A 22,738-nucleotide genomic window follows, 5' to 3' on the forward strand; every position below is an offset into this window, starting at 1 on the left:
ATGCATAATATTAGCAGATACGATTATCTTTCGTGAAAGAAAGGGGAAAGGGGATTTTTTTTTAAATGAGAAGGCGTGTTTCCAACCCTAAGTAGATCTAGAGCTCTGAAAAATCTTTAAATCATATCGGATCAGCATGGGAGGGAAACTCAATTTTCCATGATTTCCAGGAGTGGATTTAGGTATCCTCATCCTAATCCATGATTGGCTACTAACAGGTGCAACGATGTCACCCTTCTCACCCCTTCATGGATCTGAGCTGGGGTGGGATACCAGTCATGTTTGGAGGATAATCTGCTGATGGATATAGCTTTGGAAAAAGCTCGAGAATTGTAATAGATGTTTTTATGGATTTAATTGTATCCTTGAAAATAAATTTGATAATGAGAAAACAGCCCATTATTCGTAATGGAACAACAATTGGTGGAATGCTATCGATGCAGGGTTTTTAAACCAAAACAGGCTCTGAGTTGAAAAACTGATGTAGAGAAACAGAGGGGTAAATAAATAGATATATCAATACATTGAAATAGATAAATAAATGATTAAATAAACGATTGAATAAATAAATCAATATATTAATGAGTGAATTGTTAATCATTTGATTGAATAAATAAATACATACATGAATGAATATGTGAATGAATAAAATAAAAGCTAAAATACAAGAAAACGAAAACCAGAAAAATAATCAGTTTTTATTCATCCCCTCAAAACACAAAATTACTAAAATCTTATGAACGTACAGGCTGTAATTATGCAATTTATACTACCTACCAAATTTTCGATGTGGCCTACATGTATAGGCCTGTAATGTAAGCCAATCTTTATAAAACTGTATCATGTCATGAACTTTTGATATTATATAAAAATATTTTTTTCAGCAAACATAGGATCATTCAACACAGTAATGTATTAAAGTTAATCAAATTAGGAAGCAAACAAATTAATCATCGCCGGAGTGTATGTTAGTCATTTTCAACTTGAATTTTCTTTAAAAAAATCAACAGGCCAATAGGAAAAGACAGGTTTTGACTGGAGGAATGTCTATCTTTAATCTTATGCATGAGCTTCGAAATGTATTTAATATATTTATATTTGTCGGTAAACACAAGATCTTGACAATCGGCTTGCTTATTAATTATAATTGTTTAAGTGTTTTTAGACTATGGCGGAATCGCGTCATTAACATATTAAACATGTTCAAAACATGTCATAGCATCCTATGTCTGTGCCTGGCAATACCACAGGAAACAGTGTCTTACAAAGTGACAGCAGATTGATCGAAGGCCTCTGTCCCGTCTATTTTAAGAGTTATAAGTTTCTGATATCTTAAATACTGTTTCTGCGTGGAGGTTGTACATATATAAACCCAGCCGCTAATATCCTCATAACCCCCTACATCCGGCTGATAGCCGATTGGGTGCAAACAGGAGTGATTACAAGAGAGAGAGAAAAAAAACACCAACAAACAAGCAAGTGCCTTGGCTTGCCATAGCGGCGACATAGTTTAACACATGAAATGTATTCGCGCCGTGTGACCGCCACCGAATCCTTGGCTTGATCCGGATTGGACAGCTATACGCATGTCACGTGGTTTAATGTCACGGCGCCAGTGATGGGGATGATAGCTAAATCGCTTTGCAGAAACTGTTGCGTATATCCTGTTTTGACAGTGTGTGGCGAAAATCTTTCAACTTCAGAGTAGTTTTACGACGGACAAAATTGCATTGTGATTGTTCACCAATGTCTAGACCTTTTATTTAGGAAGATGATGCCGAATTTTAGAAGCCAATTATATGCATTCATCACTTCAAACAAACACCAGTCCTTGTTAGAGAATCTGGTTACCGCTAGAATGTGGTCAAGGGAATCGCCTGTTCCAATTTGGAAAATTCGCAGACTTCTCCCAGACGGCTCTATTGTATGTTTTGCTTGTTAATGAGACTATCGTAATCTTTCTTTTAAAAGTCAGCAATAATTTGTCTGCTACTAAATGATGTGATTTATTATTGAAGTAGTTACCATTACTGTGACCATTCAAATTTGCAGGAAATTTGAAAAACACTTTCTTTCCACTTCAAACATCATGAAAAAGGTATGTATCTTTTCCAGCAACCACGATTCGTTATTATTAGAATATCAAAAATTACTTCCCTCTATTTTGTCGAACATGTATAGATACTATATATCAACGTTGTCTGCTAAAAAATCCCCCCCCCTTTCTCGTAAAAAAATGTATACTATCAACGTTGTCTGTTCCGTTTGGTTATGAAGATCACTTCATAAAGTAAAATCATTTTGACGTGGAAATTTGTTCCGCGGTAGATGTAATATGTTTCATTTTAATTATTTAATACTATTAATCTTTAACTCATAAATTTACTGTCAATTTATTGACAATTCTTAAACATTGCGTCCATTAAATCCGGAAAATGCACACGAAGATATGCATTGTTGATTTATGGTAATGAAGACAATAGCTGACCGCATGCTTAAATTTAAACACTGTCCAAGCGCTGAATTTGATTTACTTGGCATAACAACACAACACATGTTATATCCATGGCATGTGATGGAATGACACTCTAAATGCTCTGGAAAGTTACTTATTTATTTTATTGAATTCCATTCTGAGATTAAAGATATAGCTTAACATTAAAAATGTCTCGTTAAAAAAACCCGAACGCTGTTTTATGTCCGTATCGATAAAAAAGGAATCGGAATAAATAATGAACACTGTGCAGTGTGCACACACTTCCAATGTGTTTGTGACAGAGAAATCGTCACATTATTTGAAATGTTGGGGATTCTACTAAAGGTCCCACTGAGTTTTCATTTTAAGTAACAACTTGCAGATAATTTTCACTGGAGTGACAAAAGTATAGAAGTCTTGTTATTTATTTCCCTCGTGGGCATTTGAATTCAACACCTCACAACCACTGTAAATGAATGCAATTTTTCTTGACCTGCCAAGATGTCTGGATGGACTTGATACCTGGAAAGCAATCTTTAACAGGTTGGGAGACAAATACATGGTTACACCCTTGACACAGCTATCTTGTGTCTTTGATTGACTCGTTATCACGATCAAGATTCAGTTTAGTTCCTCTGGTCATGACCTGCAATATGTCTCTCTAAATATCCCGAACCACTTTCTAGATCATTCAGGTTTAGGTGAAAGTTCTTCAGTCTGCCAACGACAAAGAAGTTTTTGTGAGATGACAGAGGTGAACTTGAGCCGATAGATAACTCGTTCGGGATTTATGAGTACGAATGATTTATTGTCATCTTATTTGTATACCAGATTGCATTAAAAAGACAAGATTCATTTTTATCATGTCTCTTCAACAAATCACAGAGTTGTAACAAGGCTCAGCCATAAACACTGAATTGATTACTTTCAGATGCTTCGGACATTTTCAAAGACTTATTACAAGGCTATTACATCCATCACTCTAATGTTTAAAGTTGTCATTCTTCAAGATCTTACCTTTGACATGAAATGACCTTTAAGGTCACGGTAAAGAACTCAAGTTTGCCGATGAGACCTGGAGAACGAGGGGAAAACTGTACGCTCTACCTCACTCGAGAAACGATACCAGATGGGCGCATGAGAAATCCCCCCAACAAACTTCAATCGTTACCTGTTTGCAAGTGTTCTTAAAGGTAATGTTCTTTTACCAAACAGTCTAGAAGGAAACCCTGGGGGAAAGGGAATGAGCTATTTTACAGCAGAGGATTTGCTAGATCCCTAACAACACTTTCAATCAAGAATCTAAACAGGTTTAGTGCGAGGCGGGAGGAGGGTGACAGTATGGCTGTAGACACAAATTTGCCTCACCACTTTTTTCATGCTTTCCAGGACTTTACACTATATACATCACTGTACTTAGTGCTAATGGCTATTACTTGTTGAATATGTACTGTTATTGCTGTTAGAAGTACACCTTGATAATTTGAAGCAATCAGTAAGTGATGTTGTGGATGCTCGCTGTTTGTATAAGTGATGAACAAAGGGATCGCATCATGTAAAAGTAAGGAGCAAGGTATTACAACTTTTGAACGTACTGTAGGTAGTAGCTCTGTATCTTTATCCATGTTATTGTGGCTGGATTAATGTTATTCATTCTTGGGGTATTCCGGACGTGTTGATTAGAATAGATGTTTACTCATCAACCAGGTTCTTATGACACCATTTTAGTGAAAAGCGGAAGATATGTTGAATAGATATTGTCACTGAAAAGGCTTTGACACCCTCTAAACCACTGGGAATTAAGGAGGACAAAACTTATGCTCATAACTTCCAGGTTTGCCGGATGGACATACGAGTCTCTTACCTCCCAAAGTAAATACAACAAAATGACCTACGGAATGTACTTTTGATTCTTTGTATTGAAATCGTCTATGATTAAGTTCTCTTGTTCAATATCTAATGGAAAGCGATAGACACAGTAAACATGAAATGAGCAGTATCATTGGATGTCCTCTTCTGTATATGATCTTCTTTTGAACGCGGTTCAACATTCGAGTGCTCTGACATTTTGATGGAGGGATACCAAACGTTCGTTAGTGATGTATTGTCGAATTATTTCCTGAGGTTACGGTAAATAAAGCAAGCAGATAGTCAATACCTTTCCTTAAAATGTTTGATTTGGAACTCCGTTTCGAGTTGGACAAGGTTCTAAAAGCACTTTGTAAGTTTGTATTTTGTTGGATTAACTTTGATTGACAGAAATAAACAAGCCTTGTTGAGTGAAAGTGAATCCTCTATATTCCCATTCCAAAGGGGGAGTGTTGAACTGGTACTAATGCAGGTAAAATATAATCCTGTTTATTTTTCACGTGCCTAGTCGCTTTTGACAGAATTCAAGTTTGCTATTTGCCGACTCGTTGAATGATGGGATTACCCAAGTTTTCTGCTTTGTTGATTCCTTGAGCTGTCTTTTTGCCGCGTGTGGTTCATTTCAAAGTCAAACATACGTAAAATAAGTAACTCTGCAGGAATAAAAGCAAATGACAGTCTTGTGGAGAAATTGCCATTTATAACATGAGCATGATGAGTGGAGCCTATAATTTTGAATCTTACCAATGCATGTCGTAGGTCGTAAAAGGAAGTCACCTTTAAAATTTTGAGGTTCTTTTTAAAGTTTATGTATCGGTTCAAGATGTATATTTGTATTTGTCTTTGTGTTTGTGGCTGTGGGGCACCCCCCCCCAAAAAAAAGAGAAAATAACAAACATTTTTCTTGAAATCATGTTGAATTCGCTTTCACAAAAATTAGATCTTAATAAGAGAGGTAATTGTTGTTGCTCGAATGCTTCTATCGCCCATCACGCCATTTTTGGTGATATTTGTCATGTGATTGCTCATGTGATCTGCGAAAGATGTAATCTAATTCGAAATGATGGCTATTCCTATAGTCGCTCTACTTTCACGACTTTTGTACACAACTTTGGGTAACAATAGCATTCTACAGCAGCAATGGTTTTAATAAACTTTATAGCAAGATTTGAAAGGGGCACAAATTATATCGTTGAATATCATACCACTTCATTTACTGGTAAATATAGTAGAATATAATGGGAGATATATTTTTTTTCATTTTGTTGAAGGCTTTTCCCAACGTCTCTGTATATACAAATGTCCATGAATAAGCACAGTATTAGAATATATCGTACCTTGTTCAAAGTAGGCGTCATCGTACAAGCCAATATCAACGAATAACTGAATCAATTAATTCATTTAGAAAAGGTGAATCCATAAAAACCACAAATCTCACATCCCCTAGAGGTTTGTCGGAACGATAAAAGATTTCTTTTTCGTTACTACCTCACTCTGTATGTGTTTGAACAATATTCCAGTGGCTTAATGTGTCTCCTTTTCATTCTCAACTATTGAAAGTTAAGAATCGTTCCGGCAACCTAGCCCCTAAACCGCTTAAGGGAATAATAGGAAAATATCCCGGGTGGAAAATTCAATTTTTCATAGAATGTGATTGATCTTTTATGTGTGAAAATAGCAAAATGGTCCATTACATTAAAAAACGGCTCTGTGCGAATGGTACTTTATTTGAGGGAAAAGGAGATTATCTCGTATTAAAAGATGTACGTTTGAATACCACCTCCCGTTTATGTTATTCACTCAATCTAAATGGATGAAGGGGGGGGTCAATTAAAATGAGGGTATTATAAGTATTAATTATTACGGGTTGTACAAGACAAGATAATATAGGTATCGAGTAAAGTAAACTCTACAGTAGTGGCGTAATAATGAGCAAAAATATCAGGGGCTAGACATGGCTTCCGGGACAAAAATTTTCTTTAAAAAAAGGTTTATATGAAAGCACAATGTTGTAATAGATTTTGATAACATATTTCACCATTTTCCCTGTTCTTTTCTCAATTTTCCTCATTTTTTGGGTGGGGGGGTCGTGATTATTGTATGGGGTCTGTGGCTTCAACCCCCCCCCCCATCTGAACGCCAGTGGCCTGCCATCATAAAACCTGTAGATTTATTCATGGACCTATTGATCTATCTAATCATAGTAATTACAAGGTTGGTAAATAAAATAAATCCAAGCCAAAATAATTTGCAAAGTCGAATGTAAGTTGTGGCATGCTTTTTTTTTCACTTTCATGTGAAGTTACAAACCGATTTAACCGATTCAGAGATCTGTGCTTTGAACATATGGGTTCGATCCACGGGTCACTATTTTCGATGGCGATCCCAAACGTTATAAATGCAGATGGACTTAATGCTCGTTCGAACAAAAAAAAATCACTCTCACACACACATACACACGCACACGCAAAAAATTGAACAATAAATCAGAAGTATGACTCCACTTATCAAAATTAAAACCTATTGAATTCTCAACTGGAAATCTCACATTAACAACGTGATAAGAAAATAGTATAGACTTTCTTTGTTTCTAAATGAATATGATCCTGTTTTTAGATGGCAAACTTTAATGAATTGATGGTACAAAGGAAAATGAGTTAAAAGTAAAAACAAACAAAAATACCCTTGGTTGTCATAAAGAGGAAAGTGGTGCACAGCAAAAACTGTGGTGTTAGCCGGTATACATAGAGGACCACACCAGTTATCTTACACCGGTGTTAAATTGATGGTGTTAGTTTTACACCTATAGGTGCTATTACAACACCTTTTGCTGTTACATTTACACTCTTTGGTGTTATGTTTAATCTCTAGGGTGTAATTTAACACCTCAGGGTGTGGTCCTCTTTTAACACCAATTGGTGTCAGTTTTAACACCGCAGTTTTTTACAGTGTGGGGCGAATGAAGGAGCGATTTTATTTTGAAAAACAAGATACGCTAACAAGTGTACATACCCACTGCAGTTTGATCATCTCTTTGATGACAATCATGACAATGGTGATGTAATGTTAATTAACTGTGACATGAATAAACACATCTCGTAACAAGCAGTCGTAATCTAATTTAATGTTCATCCTCTCTGAAGTGCCTGAAAATTTCTCTACATACATACCACCTGTTCATCCCCATGCGTATATACCATCATGACCATGGACGTACTGCTTGTCCCACACTCACCACGCACACCTATCCCATACACCCTTAATTTTGTCACATGAAAAAGTGTAAATCATCCTTCCATCTTTTCACATTGTAAAAAAAACAGAGCCACCTCGATATCAAACAAATAGAGAACAAAAGGAAAAGGAAAGAAATAATCGTTTAACCACTCCGAGAAATCATCACCTTCAAAATTCATTGTAAAGATTTAGAAAGCGTGATGTTTTATTGTTGAAAGGTACATTAGTTCTTTTTTTTCTCCCTCACTGCACCCTTTTCGTTGATAAGCGAGGTATACAGTCTTCCATTTGTGATGTGCTCTGAAGAGAACATTGACGAGAGGAGAAAAAAAATCGATTTACATGACTGTTACTATTCTGTCTTTTAAGGTGTACATTCATTAGTGCACTCCTGGTTTAAATCCAGTTGTATTCATGTGTAACATCTCCGGCTTCAATGTTCTTACGCTACAATTACCAATGGTGACGAAGCTATGACTTACTTTGATCATGTTGATTGAGAACTATGCTTAAGATTCAAATATACGAACGCATTGAATTCTTCGTCTATTTGTTTGTTTCTTCGTATCGGTCGATTATCGGCCAAAAATATCTGGTTTTACGCAGAGACACAAAATGGGGAAGAAAACTGTCCCCCTAAAGTAAAGCGAGTGAGCGAAATGGCCGAGCTTATCCTTTTTGCTATCGTTTTGTCTGTTTGTAGTAATTTTAGATCAAATAATCTGGTGTTCCTTTGGTACATATAGTTTAGAATTTGTTATAGGGGCAACTACCCCCCCCCCCCTATCCCTCCTCATGTTCAAACGTGTTGAAGCAGTGATTGGCATAGGACGTGACTCCTCTCCTTGAAAGTTACCACACATTCCGTTCTTCCAACCACTTGACCATTGTTCTTTCTCTTGGTCAAATTCGGACAGATAATCGAAATCAATTAAACATGGCGTAACTGCCTAACATCCCTGTAATTCGTGTTGCTTTAAAACGGTGGAGGTGGTAAAACACCAAATAGAAATTCTCATGTAATGATAGGATATCTTGTCTATATTGTAGTCCTCATATTCTGTATTTTGCCAGGCATCACTTTTGGAAATATGCCTACATGTAGGTCTGCTTGGGTAAAAAGTGTATAGTTTCAGAATTCTATTATTTTTTCTATCAACTTTGAATATCTTATGTAAATATGTCATCGTTGTCGTTTAAAGGTGACAATTTAAGATTAAAACGAAACTGATAGTATCGCCACTTTTATTCAAGGTGTAGTATAAGTTTTCACTTTCGGCATCATCGACACGGTTTGAACTAACAACTTTCAATGTAACCAGTTCAACACTTGTTTGCCTGAAAGGGGACATGTTGACCGACTAAATCACATAAATATCACAATTTTCACCTCGTTTCACTAGACAGCTAGAAGTCTGATACAAGCAATAGTGTGGATGTCATGTCCCCAGAGGACACAAGTCAGAGCCCACCTATGGTCGTGTATTTCATCCATTGTGATGGTACATAACAAACAAGAATGATGCCTTTTCATTTCAACACGGTTGTTCAAACTCCCCTTAGGCAGCCGCTATTCACTGCTATTGAATAGTATTTGAATGCAATTATTATGTTCTATAAATTTACTTCAGCTCAGACTCGACAGCACGTATCTACGCAGTGGGATATATGGCCTTCTAAGGTTTTAAACTCCCGTAAGCTTGGTAAAATTGGTTTTTAATTTTTCTCCTTTTCTCGGTTTGTTTCTTCTTACAGAGGACGGCAAATGCAGTTCGCGCCATCGGGCGTATGAATGCTCTTCGCTTGGTTTCTCAACGGAGAGCAAGCAAATCGAACGGTAGTCCATCAAGCGAGAAGACCCCAACATCACCACCTCCATCAAGTAGCAGTATCAGCTCTCCCGTGGAGCAGCCTACGGATGGGCAGGGCAGTGAGCGTACCCCTAACGCCGAATTGAAGAGAAAAGAAAAGGCAGAGATCGATAAAAGTATTGATCAGGAAAGTAGTGCAACCAATACCAGTACAGTGCCTTCTATTGAAGTAGAGACTCCGGTGAATACACAGAGTAATAGGGATAGTTATGTGAAACCTGAAACGAATGGTAGAGCCTTGTCCTTTACTTTAGACTCGGACGTGGAAAACGACAGTGGTCTTGATCTGTCCTTGGATCAGAACGCTCTAGGAAAGCGCAGCGCGAGATCATCCCAGAATTCATTCAGCGAAGGAAGGGACGAACTGCCCGGTGACTTGAGTCTTAAAACCGACGGTGTTAATGATAATACACGTGATCAGAGTGTAAGCCTTGATAAGGATGGTCAGCAGCGTAATTCCGTGATCGACACTAATTCCGTGACATCATCCTCGGCTGATAAGAGTGATATCAGCCTGTTGTCTGATGCGAGTGAAGATACCAGCGATCCCGGAGTAAACATGGACCGATACCTCTACGATCCCAACAAGGGGGTGAAGAATCAGGCTGCAAGGTGGGAGGTGCGAACCAATAGTCCAGACAGGAAGTCCACCAAGAACAAAACAGGTGGTGGTGGTGGTGGTGGTGGACAGTCACCCCCGCAGCAAGCACCGGTCTTCAGGCAGAAGTTCCGACACTGTGAGGTGATCGCAGGATCAGTGGCATGCTTCGAATGCTGTGTGGATGGCAACCCTAGCCCTGATATCATCTGGTATAAGAACGGTAAGAGAGTCCAGGAGAACGAGAGGTACAGGATCATGAAGGGCGGTGAGGATATCCATTCTCTGGTGGTCAAGGATGTCACCAAGGATGACCAAGGCACCTACATGTGTGAAGCAAGAAGCCCGGCTGGAAAGGCTCGCTGTAGCGCCAGACTAGTGGTACAGCAACGTAAGTATTAATTTATCATTATGTCATGATGTTTAGATAAGCCCCGTGGTAATTGAAATTTCAATCCAAACATGGAGCTTGTATGCTTTGGAGGTTTAAACATTATGATTATTGTTAGAAAAAGGGATCAATTTTTACGCACTTCTTTTGAGAAAAATTTCATGAAACCCCCCTAATGATATAATGTGCACTTTATTGTTTGATCAATAACAACACGAAATCCATACATGCACATGAAAATTCAAACTTCAAACTAAAAGTACAGGGATGACCTGTGTAGTGTATGTTGAGAGATTCGTAGGCCTCGGAGCATGAATTGTAAGACCAAGGATGTATCAGATAAAGTGATGCCTCCTTGGTGGGAATAGAAAGAAGGGGACAGGCAATGCTTGCTACTATTGGGTACTACCAGACATGGAACTTGTCTTGACCACATCTCAGAGAGGAAAGTAAACAACTGCAACACTACCTGATGTTTATGCGGTGTAGCGCGCGAGAAGTGATCTATCAATATTTGATCAGCGAACTGGGACAAAACCGAAGAGGAAAAGTCCTCAAGTCCTAAAGAGATCAAGCTTCCGTATCGGCCGCATTAAACACGTTCCTAAATATGTTTCTATGAGACAACAAACATACAAACACATAATCACATAGGTAGGACTGTGCATAAAACTATCGGAATCTACTCAGTGTATACTATAGACCTACTCTGGGAATGTCATTGAATATTGTCTTTTTGGTAGTCTATTTTTCTACGGATTCACAATACACCATGAATGCAACCAAGAAGCTTTAGAATGGCTTCCTGATGCATCCAGGGATTTTTTCATCAACACATGCTGACAACTTTCCTTAATTTTTATTGGCTGATAAGCACTGATACTGTAGTAAATGTCGGATAAAACGTCTGACAAGTTTCATGATATGCCCTCAAGAATTCCCATGTTATTTGGACTTAGCAGACCTTGTCAGTATTTTTATTTCAGGTGCTCATGTTCGATAGTCCACGGGATGTTTCATATAGATTTTCGCAAAGTTACCAATTAATATATAAATTCTATTATGAACCGCTAAAAGGGCGAGCACAATATATGTTTTTTTTTTGTTTACGGCTACGACTGTATTATAAATATTTCGACTACGTTACAAATACAAAATAATATTAAGATTGCATTACAAAATTATTGGTTTGTTTAAATTGAGGGAAGTAATATTTACCTTGAAATGTGACTTATTGGATAAGATCGTAATGAAAAACTGTATACTTCTCTCTACCCAATACAATAAGAAATTGTTTAGACACATTTAGCTTGTCACGTTCCAGTCATCTTAGTATAATTTTCCGAACAGCTTTATGAAAGACTCCCAGAATGCAATATTTTTTATATTCTCGAGTATAATAAAGTTTTGAATGAAGTCATTGACCTCCACCGTCATTGGATGTTGAACCCGACTACCATCTACCAACATGACGACTGAATGACATTCAAAGCTTGCCAATTGTTCTTTGCCAGAAATACCAACTTTACCAGAGCCTGAAAGATTGTAATGTATACACCAATATGAGAAACTGGTGATGTTGGTCTCCTGAAAGATGTTTGGATTCGATTTCAGATCATTGTTGAAGCATGCATACATGATATGGTCACATGAAGAGCTGAGCCACCATTCACTGCATTCCTCAAGAGCTCTAAATTTCAAGCCTTTTAAATTTGATGAAGAATAGGTATATATTTCACAGTGGCATGCTTATAAAATGACGCGAGTTCTTGCTCTTTTCTGTTTGAAAGATGATGAACTGCTAGGGAACTGCATTTCCCAGGTAGGCCTATAATACACTACTAAAGGCACAATGAGCAAAACTTCATTTCGCTGCGAAAACGTGAAAAACAAGTATTATTTATAAAAAAGGAAAATGTTTATCAAATCCTTGTACTGCAATAGGCCAATCATTAGGACTAAACCTCTCTCACTTCTAAGATGGTTCTGATAGTCTTCCAGATGGCACACTAGATTATTAGAACCTTTCCAATTTAACTTGTGCCCAAACCAATGAATTACCAGCATCAATTTTCATTCTTATTTGTCCAAGACGATTGAGTACATTAGCGCAACGCAGATGCTCAAATTCAGATAGGATAAAGTTTGATTCAAAGCTGGAGGAGTAACCATGGCTATCCCCCTCTTTCGGAACTTTCCCTTTTCAAGGTTGTGATGCCTCGGTAAATTCCATCCCGACTGCATCCTTTGACTCTTGCGTTTGACCTTTAGTGGCGTCTTGACCTTGTAAATGAAGGTCATTCTTCATCACTCGTTCTATCTCCCTCTGAACCTCCCCCCTCTCATCTTTATATTTCTATTCATCACTCTATCGTGAACTCGCGGTTTAACTTTGATAAACAAGAAACTACTTTCCCAACCGTAAAATGTACTACCCCTAACCTAATAACACCCTTGCAATCAGTCAGCTGAACCGAAACTGTATTCTGAATAAGATCGATAAATGTGGATCCTCCTTGCCAATGGGGGTCGGAATGAAAGAAATGGCCACTCACGCAGTGAGAAACCTTCATTACAAATGGTTAGTCCAATCAATTAGAGAAACAAGGTATTGTTGATATCTTTTCATCTCAATTTAAAGGGTTGTTTACTCTGAAAGAAGATGCCATTTTGCAAACAGAGTTCTGTTGCCAGTTACAAGTTTTGTTGTGTGTGTGCGTGTGTTTTTCTCACTCACATTGCCTTCCATCAATACAATACAATGCCTTTATGATATGACGAGCTGAAACTTCTGTTCTTGTCATACAAGATTATGTAAGATATAGCTGCTTGATGTGACTGAAGGTCCAAGTGCTTTGGGAAATAATGCTGAAATTATGTGGCCGTCACAACCCGATGTGTTAATTTATAGGGTACCCCCCCCCTCCCATGAAAGGGGGTGGGGTTTGCACGCTGTGTGCAAACCATTTCTACTGGCAGCAACCTTTACCACAGTTCAACAAAAGTAGCAGGATTCAGCCATGGACCTATTACAACCCATGATTCAACCCATCCCATCTCAGTACGCAGCCAAGGGGGTGGGGTTGGGACAAAATCTTATGACTTTTGTGAGTCTTCCTCTGTGAATTGTAGCTTCCCACTCACAAGGACCAAACAAGACAACACTGGGCGTGCCTTGAAAATTACATTATCTTCATAGCATTATGGCAGCAGAATGCTACTTACTTGCAAATCTAGGTTATTATTTTCCAAGTTTATAATAGATCCTGGAATTCTATTTACAGATAGTACATTGGATTGGTTAATAACAAGGTTTATGTGACCATTATTTAGCGTGATATCATCACCTGGGCCCGTTTACACTGTGGAACCATGGTGAGGTTCCACAACTTCCAGATGAATTTTTCATCAACTTAATTTCTTCCATTTAAGTTTTAAGTTACAGTCGATTGATAACACATTATATACAGCCGACCTTCTATTCTGATACCAAGTATTCTTCACAAAGTGGGCGGGGCTGTAGTGTTGAGAAACTTCAAGCTTTGGGTCAACATGACCTGTACTATTTTAGATAACGTTCAACGTCGCTTTGACAGACCTTGAGTCTTCCACGATTAATGTCTTATAGTTGTGAAAAATCAATAAAGACTCACCATTATCAAACTTTGTTTGATATTGTTCAATTATTTTAAAGTGTAGAGGTAAATTGCAGGCCTATTTTCATGCTCCAGAAGTATTTTTTTCTCTAATGTAATTGATATGATTTTCGTTTTGATGATCCTTCATTAATCGTTTTAGTTGTACTTAGTTACGATTTTCGTTCGTAATTATTGTATATGCCGTTCAAACTGCTATTCATATATCGATTTAGTAGTATAGGCAGTATTAGGTATTGCTTATTAATGTTTGTTATTATCATTATTGTACTCCTTTTACATTTGTAAAATTCTTATTTGATTTTGAAGTACCCATTGAAAAAAAGATACATAATTTTGTTTTTCTCATTGCCTATTCCTGAAATAAAAACTCCTTTGATTGACGTATAAAACATCCATGAAAAGATATTATGTCACAGAGTGTTATATTTCGTTTTACTTGGATCACTCTACGAAATAAACGTGATTAATCGTTTGGGCAAGCATAGATAAAGAAGAACAAATATCTGGAAGCATTTTAAAGATTTTTTTTACCAAAGTGATCTTATTCCACAATTCACATACATTCTAAAGTTTTACAACTTCCTTCAAGAAGATCTAGTTCAATGTTTATTTTGGGGAAGTTTGCTGTTGAATGTTGAAGGTTGGCTACTTTGCTTGCAAATATATTTTGTGTTTCGTCGGTATGGTTTTCGTGGTCAGTTTACAGTTATATCACTTTATACCTATCAGGTGTGCGACAGTGCTAAATCATCTGTCGTGTTCCAGTAGTTTGGTGTCGTAATCCCAAGGTGTAATCCGTTTTACTACATTTCACATTGTTGGTAGTTATCTGTTTACATTAGTTATGTTCCTCGGAAGGTTTTATCAATAAAAAAGTAACATTTTGCCATTTTAGCTCATTAGTTTGACCTTTATTTTGAATCAACAAATGGGCTCTCCACGACAATGTGGATGTTAATTAGCCATGTAAACAAGTTAAATGCTCCCATTTTATCACTGGTTCCCATTGTAACATTTGAGCCGTTATAAGGGTTCATACCACCAGCCCGTGTAACAACTTTTTATTATTCCCCTTTTATAATCCCTTTTGTAAGCGCTCAAGGATATCATGAGAGAGTAGGTCTCGTTTTGTAAGTTTTGTATGTTTGAATGAACAATACTGGATTTGGTCATCAACAAATTTAGATACTGCCCCCATGTGTATAATTTAAATAGTTATAGCTTTTGATAATTGTGACCATTAGAAAATTTAAGACTGAAATAAAAAAGTATTTCTTCATAAATCATGTGAAATATAAAAGTTCAGTATACTGGACAACATTGGACGTAATGGTCATAATTGCCACATTTTTTATTATTGCTATGACAGATTTTAGATATTATATGCATGAAAATTACATGTCAGGCCTGCTGGTTACTACTTTATAATTGAAAAATTGTTCCAATAACGTGGGTCTGATTAGAGTTGTTAGTGACTTTTGAACAAAAAAAGTGAAAATTGTGTTTTTTCTGTCCAGTTCAGAGACATTTTCCCCTTTATTTGACAAACGAATCTCTTCTTATTCGAAATAAGTCCTTGGTTTTTATAACACAGGCTTTACCCCCATCAGGTCCATAATCCCTTTATTACACGTTTACAGTCATTCACTGGTATAAAATACATCTTTGTTAAAATAAAATATTGTTGAACACTGATCTCTCTAGATGAAGATTACAAGGTGATTTTAAACGTCCCCTTTGGGTTATAAAACCATTCAGTTTGATTCAATTGCTAGGCATTCAAACTCAAAGAGCAGAGGAACTTTTATTCTTCATCGTCATTAAAACGGCAATCTGTCATATTTTAATCTTATTTCCTACATCACATCCACAATCGTAGTTGTTGTCTGAAGGACTACTTCGTTTGATACCTTTTTTCAACAATGCCTTTAAATTGTAAAATTGGTGCGCGACAACGCAGTAACTTTCTATTTCCAGCTTTCGCGCAGCACAATAGGTATGAGATATCGTCTGGCCGAAGGCTGGCGACATCCATTCATTCATATCATCAATACACCTGTATGTAATCATATTATAAATGGAATGTGAATTTGATCTAAAGTGTGATAAATGAGGACCTGATATTGGGCTTTGTACAATAATGGATGAGTACACTGACATAGGTTTTTCTTACTATAAAGAATAATTATTCTTTTCCTGAAGCAATATTCAGAATGATTGCACATGCAGTAAGCCGCCTTGCCGAGGTTAATTTTGTTTGAAAGTTATGTTGCTTTGCTCGGTTCTCAATACGAAGGTTTTTGGTTTCGAATCTCAGCACGAAACTGACGGAATGTGAAGCGGAATAGAAGAGGACTCAAAAAGAAGAAACAGATGCTTTGTAATTTGGTAACATTTTGACCAGGAGAATAGCTTCGATGCTATGTTTCATGTTTAGACGGCTTGATTGAATTTAACTTGCATGTTAAGTTCATGAAATTATTAAAGGTCGAGTCCACTCCAGAAAAATCTTGATTTGAATAATGGAGAAAAATCAAGCAGGAATAACGCTGAAAATTTGATCAAAATCGGATGTAGAATAAGAATGTTATGACAATTTAAAGTATCACTTATTTTTCACAAAGCAGTTATATGCACAACTCAGTGATATACAAATGAAGAAGTTAATGATGCCCCTCATTCACTATTTCTTTTGGTTTTTATCGTTTGAATTATTTAATTTTGTTTTGATTTGACAATAAGGACCCTCTTGATTAAACCACAAAATGTTAAACAATGGTAATTCAACATGTTTAGGGAGGAATAAAACTGTTTCTCATGACAATAAGGAGAAAATTGAAATATTCAATATTTCCATAATGAAAAGCAAAACAAATCAGTGAGTGATTTAGTGATGTCATCAGTCCCCTCATTGTATACGAAACAGAACATGCAGAATTTGTATATAACTGTCTTGTGAAATTAAGGGAAACTTTAATACAGAATATGTCATAACTTTCTGATTTTACATCCGATTTTAATGAAATTGTCAGTGTATTTCTTGTTGGACATTTCTCTTCCTATTCAAATCAACTTTTTGTTGGGGGTGGACTTGTCCTTTAAGTAGACCTATTAATTTTGAAGTTAACAGAATTGCATCAGGATATAGAATTGTTCTTTGCGTTGAATCATCGGTTTGTTGAAAAAGATCACTTTTGGAAAGTCGCAAATGCAATCCAATCATTACGTGCACATTTTATTTAATGTGTATTCTCTTTGAATTTTCACATAAGGGCAAGAAATATTAAAATTTCTCCAAACTTTACAATGCTATTCGTGCTTAAAGATATTTGAACAGAGTTTGCTAATCATTGCGAGGCAGTATTCTGTTACAGTTTAACCATGAAAGTAGTTTAACCGCCCAACTTTTTGTGGTGTATTAAAAAACTTGGGACATTTCTCCAATGGTATATGCTAACATAAACTTGTTGATATCATTAAAATACCATAAGAGAGATAATGAGAATCGTGGGTATTGAAGTAAGTAATTACTGTTGTTATCGTTTCTCTTGTTGCACACTACCCCCCCCCCTCTCTCTCTCTCTCTCTTATAACCTTTCCAGCTCTGTATCTTTGATCAACAACAAAAAATCGTTAGATCAATAATTGAGCTTTGCAGTGGAATGCAGGACCATTGTACCCACCAATCTTATTAGCCATGACCAAAGGATAAGGTTATGAACGCATGTAATAGAGCGCGTATATCCATTCAACTGTTCTTTGCCAACAGTTTCGAGGGGGGGGGGGGCGGGTGCCACTCAGTATATAATGCATAGTGGGTATGTGCCGCGGAGGGGACCCCCATTTTTACACTCAAATTTCCGTTCCAAGGCATAGCATTTTTGTCATATTGAGAAAAAGAACAAAGAAAGCCGCTCCAAAGCATAGCATTTTCTTCTTATCGAGAAAAAAAAGAAGAAAGAAATCCGCTCCAAAGCTTCGCATATTTTTCGTTATGCCGTTCCGGTCGCATTGATCTACTACATAAGCTGCAATTTTGGTGAAAAGCGGCCCCCCGGGGGGGGGGGCTGTAAAGTCTCTGATGTGCTGGATTCAACACATTAACTTACATGGATATATAATACGAGATAGATAAAATAAACTCAACATCGAATTTAATATGGACCAATCGATCGAGTTCCGTATTTTATTTTAATCATAAAGAAGTATTTCAGATCTCAAAAGATTTCACTTTAAGAATCTTTAGGATGAATTAAGTCCCTAACTCCAGTTGAGTTTAAATATAGAATTTACGTGTATAATTCCGGGATAATGCCAATATGAAGAGAACTAAAGATGTCATTTCGAAAATGCCTATAATTATCATAATATGATGAGAATAATATAATGATAATAATAATAATAACAATAATAAAAGTAATAATAATAATGATGATAATCAGAATAATAATTTTTTTTTAAATGATAGCAATCTAATAATCCCGATAAGAATAAGGCAGAAAGGGGGGGGGGTTGAGGGCACAACCAATAATCAATACCAGCTAACCTGATAATAATTGTGGAAGAATATTCCCCCCCCCCATTTTATGATCAATACCTGGTGGGCAATCCTTTAATGGAGGGTATCATGGGTCATTCTGTGGTTTTACCTGTACTCTTATCCCCCGTTATCTGTTGCTCCTGTAAAGTGATCTTGTTTATTTAACAGAATTAAGATGGATCCGTTATGTGGTGTTAAGATCTTAAGTCACATTAACTCATCCCATGCTACCGAATAGAGCCAATGTCCCCTGTGATATCGATGTGACCTGGTAGGTGTTTCATAAAGCTGTTCGTAAAGTTACGAACGACTTTACACACGACTGGAACCTGTTCTTGGGTAGCTTTATATCAGATAGCACAAGAAAGGATCACCAGTCGTGCGTAAAGTCATTCGTATCTTACGAACAGCTTTATGAAACACCCACCTGGAATAAAAACATCAACATGCATTTTACAGGTTCATCCTTATACAAAGAACATTTCAGTTTTAATTTAATCTGGTATTCTGGTTCTCAGATCATTTTCGATATTCATTTTGCGTACATTTGGTGACATTTTCTGCGACGTTTTCTCAGATACACCCGTTTCGAGGTCTGCCCATCTTTGTGGTTGAGCGCCATCTTGTGACGCGAATAGGCACAGTGACAAGGACGTTTTACGGGAGGGGTTCGAAGGAATTGGGTCGCATTAATCAGTGGGATTAGTATGATACGGATTAGATGGGAAGTCGTTCAGGAAAGTAGATTCAACCCTGAAGTCTGATTAGCCTTATGACTGACAGACTGATGTCTTCTTGGTAGAGAATTGAACAGAGTCTCAAAGAAGGGCGTGCATGCTTGGCCCCTAATTATTTGAAGACGAAGATCACTGTGAATAATTTTTTTTTCAATCCCCCCCCCCCAAAAAAATCAACTCATTAAAGAAAAGAAATGTTCTGCAATTTACCCCGAGATGACACATCTTTTCGATCTCTTCTTATAATTTGGAGAACAGAACAGGGATCCCAGAGAGGGGGGGGGGGAGGTTGACTGTAAATTAGCCTGAAGCAGGTCATCCCTACAAATTCTTCCTTTTTTCTTAAATGTTAGTTGTTAATTTAAATATTGTAATTATTCTTTCAGTCAATGCATATTGTATTGTTTCATGTTATATTGTATTTTTTAGAGAATACAATCTACGAACCATCAAAAGTGCAAAACGGGAGCTTATTAAAAAAAAATATTTGATTTTGATCGGCAGATGGCGCCATGCTGGCCATCACAAGTTTACTTGCCTGCAGTCGTCCAGGTTGAGGCCTGTAAGGGAAAAAAGGAAATTACAAATTCACCTAAAAATATAGCAAGAGATGAATCGATATTGAATAGACATGCCCTATAGATGTGATTTTCAATCTTTATTAACCACTCTCTTACTGGAACCTGATGATCCCTGTACAAAGCCTATGAGAATCACATAATTCAGTAGTTTACAGATTAAATATTATGGCCTGTCCTCCTGGGCCCCATTGGATAAAAGTTATTATTATAGTAACTTTGTCATCCAATGGTAACTTCCCGGAAATAATTGAATCAGCTTGGCTGATTAGTATTGTTACCATGGCAGTTTTACCATTAGATGGCAAAGTTACTAAAGAGTACATTTCATGACATCATGAAAATCCAAGTTTATTTTCCAACTTTTGAAGCGTGGTATCATGAATATGATGGTGCAGAACCAGCCTCCCCCTCCCCCCCCCCCCGCCCTTCAATATTTTCATAAATTCATTACAGAAGTTATGTCGCAAATCTAGAGATGTTACTCCGAAGCGTCATTATTATCTTGTATCTAAACTCACGGTCAGGGAGAGGATAGATTGGCGTCATAATATAGTGCAATCATACCTAACATGGTTAACAAAACACACGTTGATTTTTTTTCTTTCTTTAAAAAAAGATAATATTGACGTGTGACTTATTAATTAACAGTCAGCTGGCTTAATTAGCGATGGAATTGACACATTCCAAATGTTTGTTGTAGACTCATTACTAGTGACCCCAGCTTGTCTAAGGAGGAAAAAGTCAAAGACTTGCTTTATCTGAAATGTTTCGTTTCCTTTTGCCACTATGTGTTAATCTAGGAGACTACGACAGTTTTGTTTTTCTTATCAGCTTCATTCATAACCCATCGATACTCGCCTCTGCCTACCCCCATTCAACCTATTCTTATAAATTCATGTTGTCATTTATGCTTTGGTAAATCTGAAGATGAAGATTATTGCTGTACAACGTTTGAATTCATTGTTGATTGAAATAAAACAGTTTGCCATAATGACAAGACGATTATTGTGATAAAAATTACTAATTGAATGTATATGTTATGAAATGTCTGGATACTGACATCAAATGAAAAACAATCCCATCTTTTTTTAAAAAAAAAAAGAAGAAGAAATAGAGAAAACCACACCTGTTTTCAGGCATACATGTAAAGTTCAGGATATAGGCCTAATCTTGCAATGCAACTTCATGAAAATGTATTAATTATATTTGTGAAATAAATGTTCGAACTTGAGGCCTTTAAACATTATACAGGTATATACATAACCGAAAGAGTGAGATAAATAACCTAGAAATGAACAATTCAAATTTTCATAAAGAATCTTCGTCTTGGATATATTTATTTATCCCCTTGATTTGTAATAATGAAGAACAATATATTTTCCATGCCTTTAATCTGAGAATTCGAAGCTGTACATTCCATTTCATTACATCCCTGTAAAGGGATAGACGCTGGGGCCAGACGTTTGATTCCTTCGGGATTTCGTGTTTGTCTGGAAAACGGAATATGTTTGCTATAAAGTCAGTAGAATTGCAAACACGGTACGTTTATCATTAAATAGAATCACTTTTCATTTTCAATTTCAATTTTCATGCCAAGTGGTAACGATTTATACTTTCCTATACCCCACCCTCATCGCATATTTGACCCCAATTTTCTTTTTTCTCTTTTTTTATTGAAGTGGAAGGAGCTTGGAATGAGCATCTAAACAAAGTTGTTAACGAATTGAAGTTGCAGCTTCTTCTTGAATCTAGTCCTTGCACATTTTATTATATCTATTTAATGAAAAAATACCAAGACAAGATGTGATGAATAAAAGTGAGTCGTATTTAGCGTAAATGCTCACCTCAATCATACTAAAGAAAATACTACACTTCCTTCAATTGCATGCTTGTAACCCAACAAATCTTGACGGGATATTTGAATAAATTTTTCTTTCATGGTCCGAGCTAACATTGAAAATTAATTGGTATTTTGTGTCCAATTATCTCTATGCGTGCCCTATATACGAAATGAAAAGGAATTTATTCAAGAGGACAATTTGACAAACGATGGATATGCGAAGATTCCCAGATCAAAGTCATTCCCACGGGGGAAAAAAACTACTCACACCCCCCCCCCCCTTAAAAAAGCCCCTCTCTGTTCAGTGTCTCCTGAATAAATTATTTCATGATTTCCATCTTTTTTCCGGGGGGGGGGGGAGTTGGGGCTTACTATGTTGACTATAGTCAGGGAGAAAGAAGATAAATGCTCACGTAACAGATCCTTCTTACGTTTTGAATGGCTGACCACATCGAGATCTATATATGCCTTTAGAAGTACTATCAAACTACAGAAAAAAAATCTCAATTCGTATTTTCAATATCGCACCGAATTGCTGAAGTTCTCAATGAAATCTGAATTGTAAATGAAGACATTCAACCAGAAAATGTTCATTTCATATTTTCCCACGTAACCTCTCTTTATCGTTTCCCCATTCTTCATGACTTTTGTCATTGATTGAATAATGGGAAATATATTTCATTATGGCTTTGTCTCATACGAGCGAGAACAAATGAACTCTCCTTTTCTCACAGTCAGAGTCCAATGAAATCTATTGTACGGTAATAAACTGACAATAGATATTCATGGTGATCAGAGTGTGAGAGAGAATTTGGGACCCAATATAAATGGAAGTAGATTAGAAGTGTATGCATGTATGATACTGTGCTCTCTGCAAGCACACCCGAGGAGGGGAAGGGGGGGCACCCTGACAGAATTTTGATTTTTTTTTTGTGGTCA

The 22,738-nt window shown here is 36.8% G+C and overlaps 1 protein-coding gene across 6 annotated transcripts in view; it reads left to right on the top strand.

Annotated features, from left to right (window-relative positions):
* LOC121425215 (myosin light chain kinase, smooth muscle-like) overlaps positions 1-22,738 on the top strand; it is a 108,300-nt gene that overhangs the window by 30,606 nt on the left and 54,956 nt on the right. For 4 of the 6 annotated variants that reach the window (XM_041621226.1, XM_041621234.1, XM_041621242.1 and 1 more), the window contains one exon: positions 9,338-10,442. In XM_041621226.1, the coding sequence (XP_041477160.1) occupies positions 9,338-10,442 (1,105 nt within the window). Of the gene's footprint in view, positions 1-2,074; positions 2,099-3,516; positions 3,670-9,337; positions 10,443-22,738 lie in introns of those variants that run through there. The other 2 variants (XM_041621251.1, XM_041621266.1) reach the window with 2 other exon arrangements.

The sequence above is a fragment of the Lytechinus variegatus genome, chromosome 1, assembly GCF_018143015.1.
Source record: "Lytechinus variegatus isolate NC3 chromosome 1, Lvar_3.0, whole genome shotgun sequence".
NCBI lineage: Eukaryota > Metazoa > Echinodermata > Echinoidea > Temnopleuroida > Toxopneustidae > Lytechinus > Lytechinus variegatus.